General features: G+C 41.2%; 1 protein-coding gene and 1 non-coding gene across 3 annotated transcripts in view; both read left to right on the top strand.

Annotated features, from left to right (window-relative positions):
• LOC126475376 (AP-5 complex subunit zeta-1-like) overlaps window positions 1-13,974 on the top strand; it is a 159,521-nt gene that overhangs the window by 49,797 nt on the left and 95,750 nt on the right. For both annotated transcript variants that reach the window (XM_050103199.1, XM_050103200.1), the window contains one exon: window positions 11,797-11,971. In XM_050103199.1, coding sequence (XP_049959156.1) covers window positions 11,797-11,971 — 175 coding nt within the window. The remainder of the gene's footprint in view (window positions 1-11,796; window positions 11,972-13,974) is intronic.
• On the top strand, window positions 12,732-12,806 carry Trnat-ugu (transfer RNA threonine (anticodon UGU)). Its single transcript has one exon. It is a non-coding gene; the product is annotated as a tRNA-Thr (tRNA).

Genomic DNA, 13,974 nt, shown 5'->3' with positions numbered 1-13,974 from the left:
ACTTCAACATCATCCAGTAATTGACCATTTTAAGTTACGACATGGATGCTTAAGACCTCAGCTGTTTTGCGCCCAAAGGCAACAACAACAACAACAACAACAACAACAACTGCTCCACAAGTATTGTTCCACCAGCCACTCAAAATCTCCAAGATATCTCCATTCCTTGGTGGTAAACAGTACAGCAATCTGTTGGTATACAGCTGCCTGTAGTAAGGCAGGGGCTGGGCATGGCCCAGGGAACATATCCGTGAACATGGTGGCTGAATATCCAGGGGCCTAGCCCTGCATATATTGATTTGATGCATAAGTTCATAGTGTTTTTCCATTAGTCTAATAAACAAAGCAGATACACATAACAGAGACTTTAGTCGTCAATGATATATTCTCTTTTACTATCAGCAACAGTCTACAAATACTGGGTTAACTATTTCACTTCTGCAACTATAGAAATCACATTGTTTTGAGGCAAAGAACTCGTCAAGTCAAGTTTGGAGCACATTTTCCTCAAAAGAGAGAGAGAGAGAGAGAGAGAGAGAGAGAGAGAGAGAGAGAGAGAGAGAAGGAGTTCCTTGAAGGCTGTTTGATAAAGAGTGGAAAAAATTGAAAATCTGAGAGCACAATATCAGGTGAATAAGATGGTTGTGGAGTCACTTCCCAACTCATTGCCTATTTAGTGTTTTTTGTCAGTCTAGCAAAATGCGGGCAGGCGTTATTGTGGAACAATAGTACTTCATGCAGTCTTCCTGGTCTCTGTTCTCGAATTGCGTCTGCAAGGTGTCTCAGTTGTTGACAGTAAATGTCATCAGTAATGGTTAGACCTTGAGAAAGCAGTTCATAGTGCACCACAACATTGCTGTTCACCAGGTGCATAACTTTATCTTTTGTGGATGTGCGCAGGGCTTTGTACGCTGAGTTGCTGCTACAGAAACGCTACAAACTTATGCACCAACCTAATACTCTACCCGTCATCACCAACTTTAGCATCTAACTTAACTAGAGAATGAAACAGAATTTTCATTGAACACTTTTATTTTAACATGATAAAACATGAATGTAATTTAGTTTTTGTGGGTGTTTTATTAAGTTGCAAATTAATGAGGCAATGAGACAATTGGTACTACTTATGTCCAACAACCTTTTTTATATTTGCATCATTCTCAGTCAGTGCACATCATAAATTGTGCTCCAAATCTATTCAGTTCCTTGTTTTTATTGTTGCTAGCATAGTCAAACATCTACTTTCACACCTATAAATCTGGAATACCACATTTCTTTTCCATGTATTGTGTTTCGGTAGTGCGACAACAAGAATAACAACACTGTGTATGGAACTGTAGTAACTTTTAGTAGTTACTGTTGTATCACACTGTCAATTAGTTCATTTATTTGTATAATAGAGGGAAACATTCCACGCGGGAAAAATATATTTAAAAACAAAGATGATGTGACTTACCATACGAAAGCGCTGGCAGGTCGATAGAAACACAAACAGACACATACATACACACAAAATTCAAGCTTTTGCAACAAACTGTTGCCTCATCAGGAAAGAGGGAAGGAGAGGGAAAGACGAAAGGAAGTGGGTTTTAAGGGAGAGGGTAAGGAGTCATTCCAATCCCAGGAGCGGAAAGACTTACCTTAGGGGGAAAAAAGGATGGGTATACACTCGCACACACACACATATCCATCCACACATATACAGACACAAGCAGACATATTTAAAGACAAAGAGTTTGGGCAGAGATGTCAGTCGAGGCGGAAGTGCAGAGGCAAAGATGATGTTGAATGACAGGTGAGGTATGAGTGGCGGCAACTTGAAATTAGCGGAGATTGAGGCCTGGTGGGTAACGGGAAGAGAGCATATATTGAAGAGCAAGTTACCATCTCCGGAGTTCGGATAGGTTGGTGTTGGTGGGAAGTATCCAGATAACCCGGACGGTGTAACACTGTGCCAAGATATGCTGGCCATGCACCAAGGCGTGTTTAGCCACAGGGTGATCCTCATTACCAACAAACACTGTCTGCCTGTGTCCATTCATGCGAATGGACAGTTTGTTGCTGGTCATTCCCACATAGAATGCATCACAGTGTAGGCAGGTCAGTTGGTAAATCACGTGGGTGCCTTCACATGTGGCTCTGCCTTTGATCGTGTACACCTTCCGGATTACAGGACTGGAGTAGGTGGTGGTAGGAGGGTGCATGGGACAGGTTTTACACCGGGGGCGGTTACAAGGATAGGAGCCAGCAGGTAGGGAAGGTGGTTTGGGGATTTCATAGGGATGAACTAACAGGTTACAAAGGTTAGGTGGACGGCGGAAAGACACTCTTGGTGGAGTGGGGAGGATTTCATGAAGGATGGATCTCATTTCAGGGCAGGATATGAGGAAGTCGTATCCCTGCTGGAGAGCCACATTCAGAGTCTGGTCCAGTCCCAGAAAGCATCCTGTCACAAGTGGGACACTTTTTTGGTTCTTCTGTGGGGGATTCTGGGTTTGAGGGGATGAGGAAGTGGCTCTGGTTATTTGCTTCTGTACCAGGTCGGGAGGGTAGTTGCGGGATGCGAAAGCTGTTGTCAGGTTGTTGGTGTAATGGTTCAGGAATTCCGGACTGGAGCAGATTCGTTAGCCACGAAGACCTAGGCTGTAGGGAAGGGACCGTTTGATGTGGAATGGGTGGCAGCTGTCATAATGGAGGTACTGTTGCTTGTTGGTAGGTTTGATGTGGACGGACGTGTGAAGCTGGCCATTGGACAGGTGGAGGTCAACGTCAAGGAAAGTCGCATGGGATTTCGAGTAGGACCAGGTGAATCTGATGGAACCAAAGGAGCTGAGGTTGGAGAGGAAATTCTGGAGTTCTTCTTCACTGTGAGTCCAGATCACGAAGATGTCATCAATAAATCTGTACCAAACTTTGGGTTGGCAGGCTTGAGTAACCAAGAAGGCTTCCTCTAAGCGACCCATGAATAGGTTGGCATACGAGGGGGCCATCCTGGTACCCATGGCTGTTCCCTTTAATTGTTGGTATGGCTGGCCTTCAAAAGTGAAGAAGTTGTGGGTCAGGATGAAGCTGGCTAAGGTGATGAGGAAAGAGGTTTTAGGTAGGGTGGTAGGTGATCGTTGTGAAAGGAAATGCTCCATCGCAGCGAGGCCCTGGACTTGGGGAATATTTGTGTATAAGGAAGTGGCATCAATGGTTACAAGGGTGGTTTCCAGGGGTAACACATTGGGTAAGGATTCCAGGCATTCGAGAAAGTGGTTGGTGTCTTTGATGAAGGATGGGAGACTGCATGTAATGGGTTGAAGGTGTTGATCTATGTAGGCAGAGATACGTTCTGTAGGGGCTTGGTAACCAGCTACAATGGGGCGGCCGGGATGATTGGGTTTGTGGATTTTAGGGAGAAGGTAGAAGGTAGGGGTGCGGGGTGTCGGTGGGGTCAGGAGGTTGATGGAGTCAGGTGATAGGTTTTGCAGGGGGCCTAAGGTTCTGAGGATTCCTTGAAGCTCCGCCTGGACATCGGGAATGGGGTTACCTTGGCAAACTTTGTATGTGGTGTTGTCTGAAAGCTGACGCAGTCCCTCAGCCACATACTCCCGACGATCAAGTACCACGGTCGTGGAATCCTTGTCCGCCGGAAGAATGACGATGGATCGGTCAGCCTTCAGATCACGGTTAGCCTGGGCTTCAGCAGTTGTGATGTTGGGAGTAGGAATAAGGTTTTTTAAGAAGGACTGAGATGCAAGGCTGGAAGTCTGAAATTCCGGGAAGGTTTGGAGAGGGTGATTTTGAGGAAGAGGTGGTGGGTCCCTCCAAAACCTCAAAACTCCAATCAACACAATCTGGAACCACAACACCCTAATTCAGTAGTTAACCTTTCCTCCAAACCTCTCTCCCAATCCGAAACCTCTGTCCTATCCAAAGGCCTCACCGTCAGCCCCACTCCCAGATTCAACCAAACAGCCCTCGTCAAACATTTACTGTCCTACACTCGTACTCTCTGCTGGAAATATCACTTTGCCACGAAGAAAAATTATCCTAATTCTACTCCTAATGATCCAACTCCCCAAGACACCATCCAAATTGAACCCTGCCTGGAACAGTTCCGTCCTCCGTCGCAGCAGGACCCACCTCCTCTTCCTCAAAATCACCCTCTCCAAACCTTCCAGGAATTTCTGACTTCCAGCCTTGCATCTCAGTCCTTCTTGAAAAACCTTACTCCTACTCCCAACATCACAACTGCTGAAGCCCAGGCTATCCGTGATCTGAAGGCTAACCGATCCATCGTCATTCTTCCGGCGGACAAGGGTTCCACGACCATGGTACTTGATGGTCGGGAGTATGTGGCTGAGGGACTGTGTCAGCTTTCAGACAACACCACATACAAAGTTTGCCAAGGTAATCCCATTCCCGATGTCCAGACGGAGCTTCAAGGAATCCTCAGAACCTTAGGCCCCCTGCAAAACCTTTCACCTGACTCCATCAACCTCCTGACCCCACCGACACCCCGCACCCCTACCTTCTACCTTCTTCCTAAAATCCACAAACCCAATCATCCCGGTCGCCCCATTGTAGCTGGTTACCAAGCCCCCATCGAACATATCTCTGCCTACGTAGATCAACACCTTCAACCCATTACATGCAGTCTCCCATCCTTCATCAAAGACACCAACCACTTTCTCGAACGCCTGGAATCCCTACACAATCTGTTACCCCTGGAAACCATCCTTGTAACCATTGATGCCACTTCCTTATACACAAATATTCCGCACGTCCAGGGTCTTGCTGCGATGGAGCATTTCCTTTCACGCCAATCACCTGCCACCCTACCTAAAACCTCTTTCCTCATCACCTTAGCCAGCTTCATCCTGACCCACAACTTCTTCACCTTTGAAGGCCAGACATACCAACAATTAAAGGGAACAGCCATGGGTACCAGGATGGCCCCCTCGTACGCCAACCTATTCATGGGTCGCTTAGAGGAAGCCTTCTTGGTTACCCAGGCCTGCCAACCCAAAGTTTGGTACAGATTTATTGATGAAATCTTCATGATCTGGACTCACAGTGAAGAACAACTCCAGAATTTCCTCTCCAACCTCAACTCCTTTGGTTCCATCAGATTCACCTGGTCCTACTCCAAATCCCATGCGACTTTCCTTGACGTTGACCTCCACCTGTCCAATGGCCAGCTTCACACATCCGTCCACATCAAACCCACCAACAAGCAACAGTACCTCCATTATGACAGCTGCCACCCATTCCACATCAAACGGTCCCTTCCCTACAGCCTAGGTCTTCATGGCTAACGAATCTGCTCCAGTCCGGAATTCCTGAGCCATTACACCAACAACCTGACAACAGCTTTCGCATCCCGCAACTACTCTCCCGACCTGGTACAGAAGCAAATAACCAGAGCCACTTCCTCATCCCCTCAAACCCAGAATCCCCCACAGAAGAACCACAAAAGTGTCCCACTTGTGACAGGATACTTTCCGGGACTGGACCAGACTCTGAATGTGGCTCTCCAGCAGGGATCCGACTTCCTCATATCCTGCCCTGAAATGAGATTCATCCTTCATGAAATCCTCCCCACTCCACCAAGAGTGTCTTTCCGCCGTCCACCTAACCTTTGTAACCTCTTAGTTCATCCCTATGAAATCCCCAAACCACCTTCCCTACCCTCTGGCTCCTACCCTTGTAACCGCCCCCGGTGTAAAACCTGTCCCATGCACCCTCCAACCACCACCTACTCCAGTCCTGTAACCCGGAAGGTGTACACGATCAAAGGCAGAGCCACATATGAAAGCACCCACGTGATTTACCAACTGACCTGCCTACACTGTGATGCATTCTATGTGGGAATGACCAGCAACAAACTGTCCATTCGCATGAATGGACACAGGCAGACAGTGTTTGTTGGTAATGAGGATCACCCTGTGGCTAAACATGCCTTGGTGCACGGCCAGCACATCTTGGCACAGTGTTACACCGTCCGGGTTATCTGGATACTTCCCACCAACACCAACCTATCCGAACTCCAGAGATGGGAACTTGCTCTTCAATATATCCTCTCTTCCTGTTACCCACCAGGCCTCAATCTCCGCTAATTTCAAGTTGCCGCCACTCATACCTCACCTGTCATTCAACATCATCTTTGCCTCTGCACTTCCGCCTCGACTGACATCTCTGCCCAAACTCTTTGTCTTTAAATAAGTCTGCTTGTGTCTGTATATGTGTGGATGGATATGTGTGTGTGTGCGACTGTATACCCGTCCTTTTTCCCCCCTAAGGTAAGTCTTTCCGCTCCCAGGATTGGAATGACTCCTTACCCTCTCCCTTAAAACCCACATCCTTTCGTCTTTCCCTCTCCTTCCCTCTTTCCTGATAAGGCAACAGTTTGTTGCGAAAGCTTGAATTTTGTGTGTATGTATGTGTCTGTTTGTGTTTCTATCGACCTGCCAGCGCTTTCGTATGGTAAGTCACATCATCTTTGTTTTTAAATATAGTTCGTTTATTTGTTTTGAAGTGAATAATGAAGCAGTTTATGGTCTATTGCCAGAACTATCTACAACATGGAGAAGATATTTTCATGAGATATTTAGTATTTGTTACATACATGTCTCACTTTGACCATAATCTGTGTATGGAGCAAAGCACAAAGGACATGTGTAATCAGTGGAATATGTGAGGAGCCTGTAATCTCCATCACATAGTGTCACAAATTAATGCTTTTAATTGAGAAAAAGTAGTTATTAATAAATTATATATTCAGTATTAGATTCTTACAAAATTGTAGCAGTAGCAGTGGTCTTTGAAAAGTAATTTAGTTTCATGACTGAAACCTCATCAAATCCTTTTTGTTTGTACCCCTCAAAAAATTTTATTTTTCCTGTCAAAGGATAATTACCCACAAGTTGGGAACCACTGATCTACATGGTATTATTTTTTACAGACACAAAAATTCATGTTGATTGTAAAGTCATTTAAGAAATTTGTTTGTTGTCTTCGTTAATCAGCAAAAATAATGTAAAATATTGTTCAACAAGAAACAAACCACAAATAGTGGTCCAAATGAAACAGAGTCACCAGAAAATAGCTCTTGCGGAAATTGTGACACACGTTATGATCACTGGCCACCATATTCAATGATTCTTGTGGAAATTGTGACACACGTTATGATCACTGGCCACCATATTCAATGATTACCTCTTCACTATGGTAGCATTACAAAATTCATCAGATCACTTAGAAGTTGTAATTCTGCTGGCTGTGATGGTGTTTCCAGCAGCATATTAAAATCTTGTGCATACTTGTGGTCACAGAAATGCAGTCATTTATGCCATTATTTAGAAGTGTTACTGGTGTTTCTCTGTTTGATATATCTTAAAGACCACTACACTCAAAAAGGCTATTTCTTCATCTTTATTTTAGTTCTGTGACTGATTACAAAGCTTAGAATAATGATGACAGGAAGTACAATTACCTCATTGAAAAAAAATAAAAAATGTGATGAGTTTCATAACAAGTTTGCACCGTATTGGCTTTTGTATGGAAAAATATGGAGCATTCTAGCATGCAGAGAGATATGTTGCACTTAGGGCAATACCATCCTATTTCTTTCCTGATTGCATTTCCAACAGATAATTTCATCTTCTCTAAACAAATCTTGCAAACCTGTTTTGGATGCTGCTTCTTCTTTGTTGCACAAACTTGATCAGGAAACTGTCATCTTACAAGTCTATTGCTGATAGCTGCAATAGAAGCAATATCTTGAGCCAGTATTGTGCTTTTCTGGAAAACTCCTTCACTAATTTGGCACAAAAAGGTGGATAATGACAGCCTTTCTTTTCATTTGTATTTCTATTCACACAATGCATAACAAGAGCATTTGTTGCAGCCATTATAAGCACATGGAAGAATAGTTTATTCCACCCTTTCATTTGTGTCCTCTTGTATGGATAGTAAAGACATTATCTGATCACTTCTATTGACTCCTGTTTTTACATATTACTGTCAAGAATAGCATCTGCAATTTGTTTGGTCCTGACACCATCCTTTGTACAAACAGAAAAGTCAGAGGTTGTCAGTTTTTGAAAGGCATAGTATATCCTTAGTAGTGTCTTTCCCCTTCAAACAAAGCCATTGATTTCTCATCATTGACACGGATTCATGGCTTCTGAGTTTCTTTGAAACATTTCCTTTTGACAGTGCCTTCCTATTAGGAATGTATATTCCTACAGCCTTTGTCTTATTTTTTCATAGAAAAGCAAAAACTGTTGGTGATCTGTAACATATGCTCATGTAAACAGCATGGTCTTCACCCATATAATCAGTAAGCAACCTCTGAAAGACTGGTATTACTGAAGTGTGTTATGATCCCTTACTAGTGTACACTTTGAATCCAAGAACATAATCAACCTCAGAGTCACAAACAACAATCATTTTTATTCCATACTCATCTGTTTGGTTCTTTGTGTAGACATCACCATCATTCATTCACAAAATCGACACATTCCTTCATCAGTGATGAGGATTTTGTATGAGTAAAACTACTTTTTAAACTCTTCTAATAAATGATCAAAAAAGGACTAATTTTTTGCATGGCATTATGCGGAAGATGATCTCTGGAAATGTAGGTAGAATTATCATTCAAATGTAAACTTGAAAGTATGGCCTTTAATTTATTCTGCTCATTACAGACCTTGAAAAAGGGGTCAAGATAAAACTATTGGTACGCCAGTAGTCTGTCATGATTTTGTTGCAAGACACATATAAATAATTATGATGAGAAATGAATACATTTCATGGAGCTTCATGCTTGCTCTCGAATGCCAAACACTGTATGTCTTTTGCTTGGATCCTCTCTTCAGTTTCTGATAAATCAACTTTGGGTACCTTTTTGTTCTGATGTAATTTGTTTCACCATAGAGTGGGGAAAGAAAATTGAAGGCACATCTAGTGGAGTGGATTTTTCATGAATTGCTGCTGTTAATCCACCTGTTTCTGATATCTGTGGCACAGCAGGCTGTTACTCATTGAATGTCCAGCCTAATTCGATATGAGCTGACTTCTTTTTGGAAGATCAAAACCTGTTTCTTGACAGTGCAGAAAACTATGTTACAGAGGACGTACTTTTGTTGAGTAGATGTTGTCTTAACAGCAGCAGGTTCATCATCAAACTCCCCTGGAAAAAAAGACAAGTAAAACATGACTAAATTGTAATTACAGGAGCAGTATCTGTAGCAACAATACTAATGAGAAAAAATTGTAGCAGAATGTGACTGTTTGCACTCAGATATTTCTCCCTCCAATTCAGAATCATTCAGTTCTTTCTTCAGAGCTTCCAAAATGTCTTGGTCACTCAACTAACATGATATATTTGCAGCAGAATTACAGCAAATGGCACGCACGAAACTCATGACAATAGAAGCGCACAGTGGTTCAGTCAATCACAACAGCAGTTCATATGTTCCCTAATGCTTCTTTCAAAGTAATTCCAGAAATTAACAAAAGAGTGCAGCACCTGTCACAGGACAGGTAGCAAGACATCCGTAGATTGTTTTGAAACCATTCCAGTTTTTGAGCAATCAGTCGCTTGTACATTGTAAAACATCACACCCTGAAATGTTCTCAGGCATAGTACTTTGAATGCGTTGTTGTGGCCAGAGTTGCACTCTGGCTTGGTTACCAAAGCATTAAACTATCTTTGTAATCAGTCAATGAGTAAAAGCGTAATTGCTGACTGACTTAAATATGCTGTTGGAGGACATCTGCAAAACTGGATATAAACAAATCTATTTCACTCCCAGACTTTTAAAAAGTTTTTGTAGGTAGCATGTAATATAATACTGACTTATTTATCCCAGCAGGAATTGTTAACTGCCTGTTGTTTGGCGATGGTGGGGGATTCTCCACGGACAAAGCAATGCAAGGCCTCTTATATGAAGTCCTGCAGAGCTAAACAAGAAAAATTACCCATTGTCATATTTTGTGACTTTCCAAAAGCCCTTGATTTTGTGTGGATGATAAAATTCTACTTGTCAAACTAAAGTTCTATGGCTTTAATGAGATCCTCTTGAATGGATGAAATCTTACCTTCATAATAGAAAGCTGTGTCTGGTAGACTGTGTCTGATGCATGAAACTAACATGAGAATGTGGCAACATATCATGTGGCTTCGTACAGTAATCAGTATGAGGTCCCACTCTTGTTCTCAACCTATGTAAATGATGAAACTTCCTGGCAGATTAAAACTGTGTGCCCGACCGAGACTTGAACTCGGGACCTTTGTCTTTCGCGGGCAAGTGCTCTACCAACTGAGCTACCGAAGCATGACTCACGCCCGGTACTCACAGCTTTACTTCTGCCAGTACCTCGTCTCCTACCTTCCAAACTTTACAGAAGCTCTCCTGCGAACCTTGCAGAACTAGCACTCCTGAAAGAAAGGATATTGCGGAGACATGGCTTAGCCACAGCCTGGGGGATGTTTCCAGAATGAGATTTTCACTTTGCAGTGGAGTGTGCGCTGATGTAAATGATCTTCCAATACCTTTAAAGGATGGTTCAAGGACTATAATGTTTGTTAGTCCCAATTCAACTCAACCTTACCAGATGCAACTAGGGCAACAGACCAACAAGTGGTGTAAGGTAACAGTGTAAGTTAACTAACAAGTTCAGTTCAGCAAGTTATACTCTTAGAAGCACCTCTCATTGAGTTGACCTAAAGACAGGAATGTTGGCTTATTTTGCTATTTTTCAGTTCCTGTCGTCTTACAGAAGCAGTGCACCCAATCAAAATAAAGTGTTTGTCTAGCAGAAGCAAGCTGTAAAAATATTGTGTACAGTAAATAACCACACATCTTGCAGAGGTGTTTTAAAGGATCTTGAACTTTTTACAGTCATCTCTCAGTACATTTACTCCTTAATGGATTCTGTTGCTGACAAAAAAGGTCAGTCTCAGCTGAATTGTAGTTTATGCAACCACAATACAAGGCACAGAAGTAATTTTAATGCAGACTTTGCCTCCTTGTCTAAGGTTCAGAGAAAATTATGTAGTCTGGTGCAAAGGTTTTGAATAAGCCCTCATCTAACACAAAGCAAGAAGTTGGGAATTGCTGCCACTGCAAAAGAAAATTCTAACTTACTTCATTAACCACTCTTCATATGATTTACCTGAATATTTAGTTTCAAGGATTGAAAACTTCTGTTAGCTACAAGGCAAGTAGCAGTGTTCATTGTAAAAATGCATGACAAGTCCTAGGCATAGCATATTGTAACCAGGACATTGTTTTTGCAGATGTTGGTAATGATTTTGTTTGAAAATACCGATGTAGTTAAGTAAATATTAATCTGCCAATAGGAGATAAACAGGAGCTGCTTAATATGAGCAAAGAAGCAGCAGCTTTCTATCTAATATATTTGGTTAAATTTAGCATGAATACTGTTAAGTAGTGTAGTGAGAGTTTAATGTTTATATAGTGCGCAGATTAAGTTTGATTATTAGCTTGTTTTCCATTTGTGTACAGCTTGACTCTTATACATCCATGAAGGTTCTCCACCTTGATGTGATCTATGGAACACAATGACTGATCCTGGCTTTTTGTTGTGATTTTTGGCTTAATAACTAAGTATACACCATTTGTGCAACTGTTTCCTCTCTTGTGTTAGCTGATAGGAAATCTCTGGTTTTGAAAACTAGCATTTATGTCATCTTTTATTTATTCATATATCTCTTGCCACCTTGAAAGCACAATTTTTTCCAGTATTTCATTTCATTTGAGCTAACTACATTTTTTTCAGGTTCTTTGTGAAGTGCTGGATCTACTCAGTCAACTTGTCCACAGTGATAAACAGTGGGGTCCAAAAGCACTAGTAATTGTGAAAAGAATAAACAGTTATGTTACCGAAAGATTTAAAGGGCAACATTCTGATGTTTCCATCCTTATAAGAGCCCTGAGTTTCCTTTTAAATATAGGTATGTATACAAAGTAAAAAATACTTACTTGATAATATTATTGTAACTTACGCTATTAATGAACAATGATCATGACCAAGTTGACTTTAGGAAAATTAGAACTGATATAAGACTCTTGAATTTCCAGACAATTGAGCTCATTTCAGAACCTTCACAGTGACCAACTGTTGATATTGGCTGCAAAGGATTTATTTTTAAAATTTATTGTACTGGACCGTTATTGGACTGTGTAATCTTACCCTCCCACACATCACTATTAAAATTCTCTTAGTCTCTTCATACTTCGAGGTTGTTGTTGGCTCCACTTTTTGTGTCTAAGGGTACATTCTTGCAGCTGAAATTTCGATTTAACATTGTGGGTTCCTGATGACTAAATAACTGATGAAGATTTGCCTATATTTTTATTCAATTTTATTCTTTTTCACATTGTTAAATATCACAACATCTTTACATTTTCCACATTAAAAAGAAAAAAAACTATAATTACATTATGAAGATGGTATCTGTTCTTTCAGACATGTCTGAAAGAACAGATACCATCTTCATATAGTTCAGGCTAACCAGCCATTGACCTTCTTCTTCTGTGCGGATGCACACGCATTGCTCGAACTCTTACGGAACTCGTTAAGATTGTCTGCCACAAGTAATGAGTGTAATGTGCAGGGGCACTACGAATGTGGTGTGCGCACATTAAGTTGGGAATGTGCGTCTTACGGGGACCGTGCAAGGGGTAAATCCCTACAGTCGCACTACCCTCTGTGCCCTCAGTGGCTCAGATGGATAGAGCGTCTGCCATGTAAGCAGGAGGTCCTGGGTTCTAGTCCCAGTTGGGGCACACGTTTTCAACTGTCCCTGTAGATCTATATCAATGCCGTTGACAGCTTAGGATATTGATTTAATTATCATTTCAATAATTACATTGTTGTTGACAAACTTACATAAATGTCTTCTTCCATCAGAGGCATGCCCACTACTCCTAACATTCTGCCAAACTTACAATATTCTAAAGAGTTTACAAAGCAAAAGAGCTTACAAACTTTGTCGGCGAAAGACGAATCGTCACCAAGTTATGTCATTACTTTATAAACGAGTCCAGAAATAAATTTAATAATTATCGTTAGATTGTGCAATTAATAATACAAATTTTAAGTATGCCAGAAAAATCACAATTTCAAATGTTTCTAAAACAAGAGCAATTTTAACTGTTAGTGCATATCGATTGTAGCGCATTAATTTCTTTTTATACATTTTTTCCTGTAATATAATACATCATATAGAATATGGATGTATAGAAGTATCTAATACATAACATATTACAGAAAACATAAGAAAAATATCTACTGCAAAAATCATAATCTATACGTGTTTCAGGATATGGCATTCAAATTTTCAGATCTATGGAAAATACTGTCACAAGAAAATACTACAAAATCAAAGCTACACCATTACACCACTAAACTATAGATGTAAATACAGAGACAATGTAAATTACTAGAATAATAAATTGTAAGTTGACATCCATACAATCAAACCTTCAAAATTTTCAAAAGAGAAGAGAAAAATTTCAGAGCCTAAGTGTATGAAAAACTCATGACGACAGGTACAGACCAGAAAAATATACTCAATCAAGAAGTAGGAATCAGTCAGCCGCATAAACCAGAGTATTCAAGGTTATGTTGACTCATGAGAGAACAAAATAATGGAAAAATATTAGGGACTAAGCTTACGATGTGGGGATCGACCCACAAACCCAAACCACACCTGTTACAAAACAGCAAAAAATGTTTTGACACAACAAAATGAATAAAGTTCATAATCATATCAATAATTACAATTATGTGCAAAGAGCAACTGTAAGAAGCATCTAGCCACACACACACACACACACACACACACACACACACACACACACACACACACACACACAGAGAGAGAGAGAGAGAGAGAGAGAGAGAGAGAGAGAGAGAGAGAACTGCGATGATCAGGGTACCCAAAACAGACCT

The sequence above is a fragment of the Schistocerca serialis genome, chromosome 4, assembly GCF_023864345.2.
Source record: "Schistocerca serialis cubense isolate TAMUIC-IGC-003099 chromosome 4, iqSchSeri2.2, whole genome shotgun sequence".
In the NCBI taxonomy this organism is placed as follows: Eukaryota; Metazoa; Arthropoda; class Insecta; order Orthoptera; family Acrididae; genus Schistocerca; species Schistocerca serialis.
Note: the sequence above shows the minus strand (reverse complement) of the source record. Positions and strands in the feature narration are given on the sequence as shown.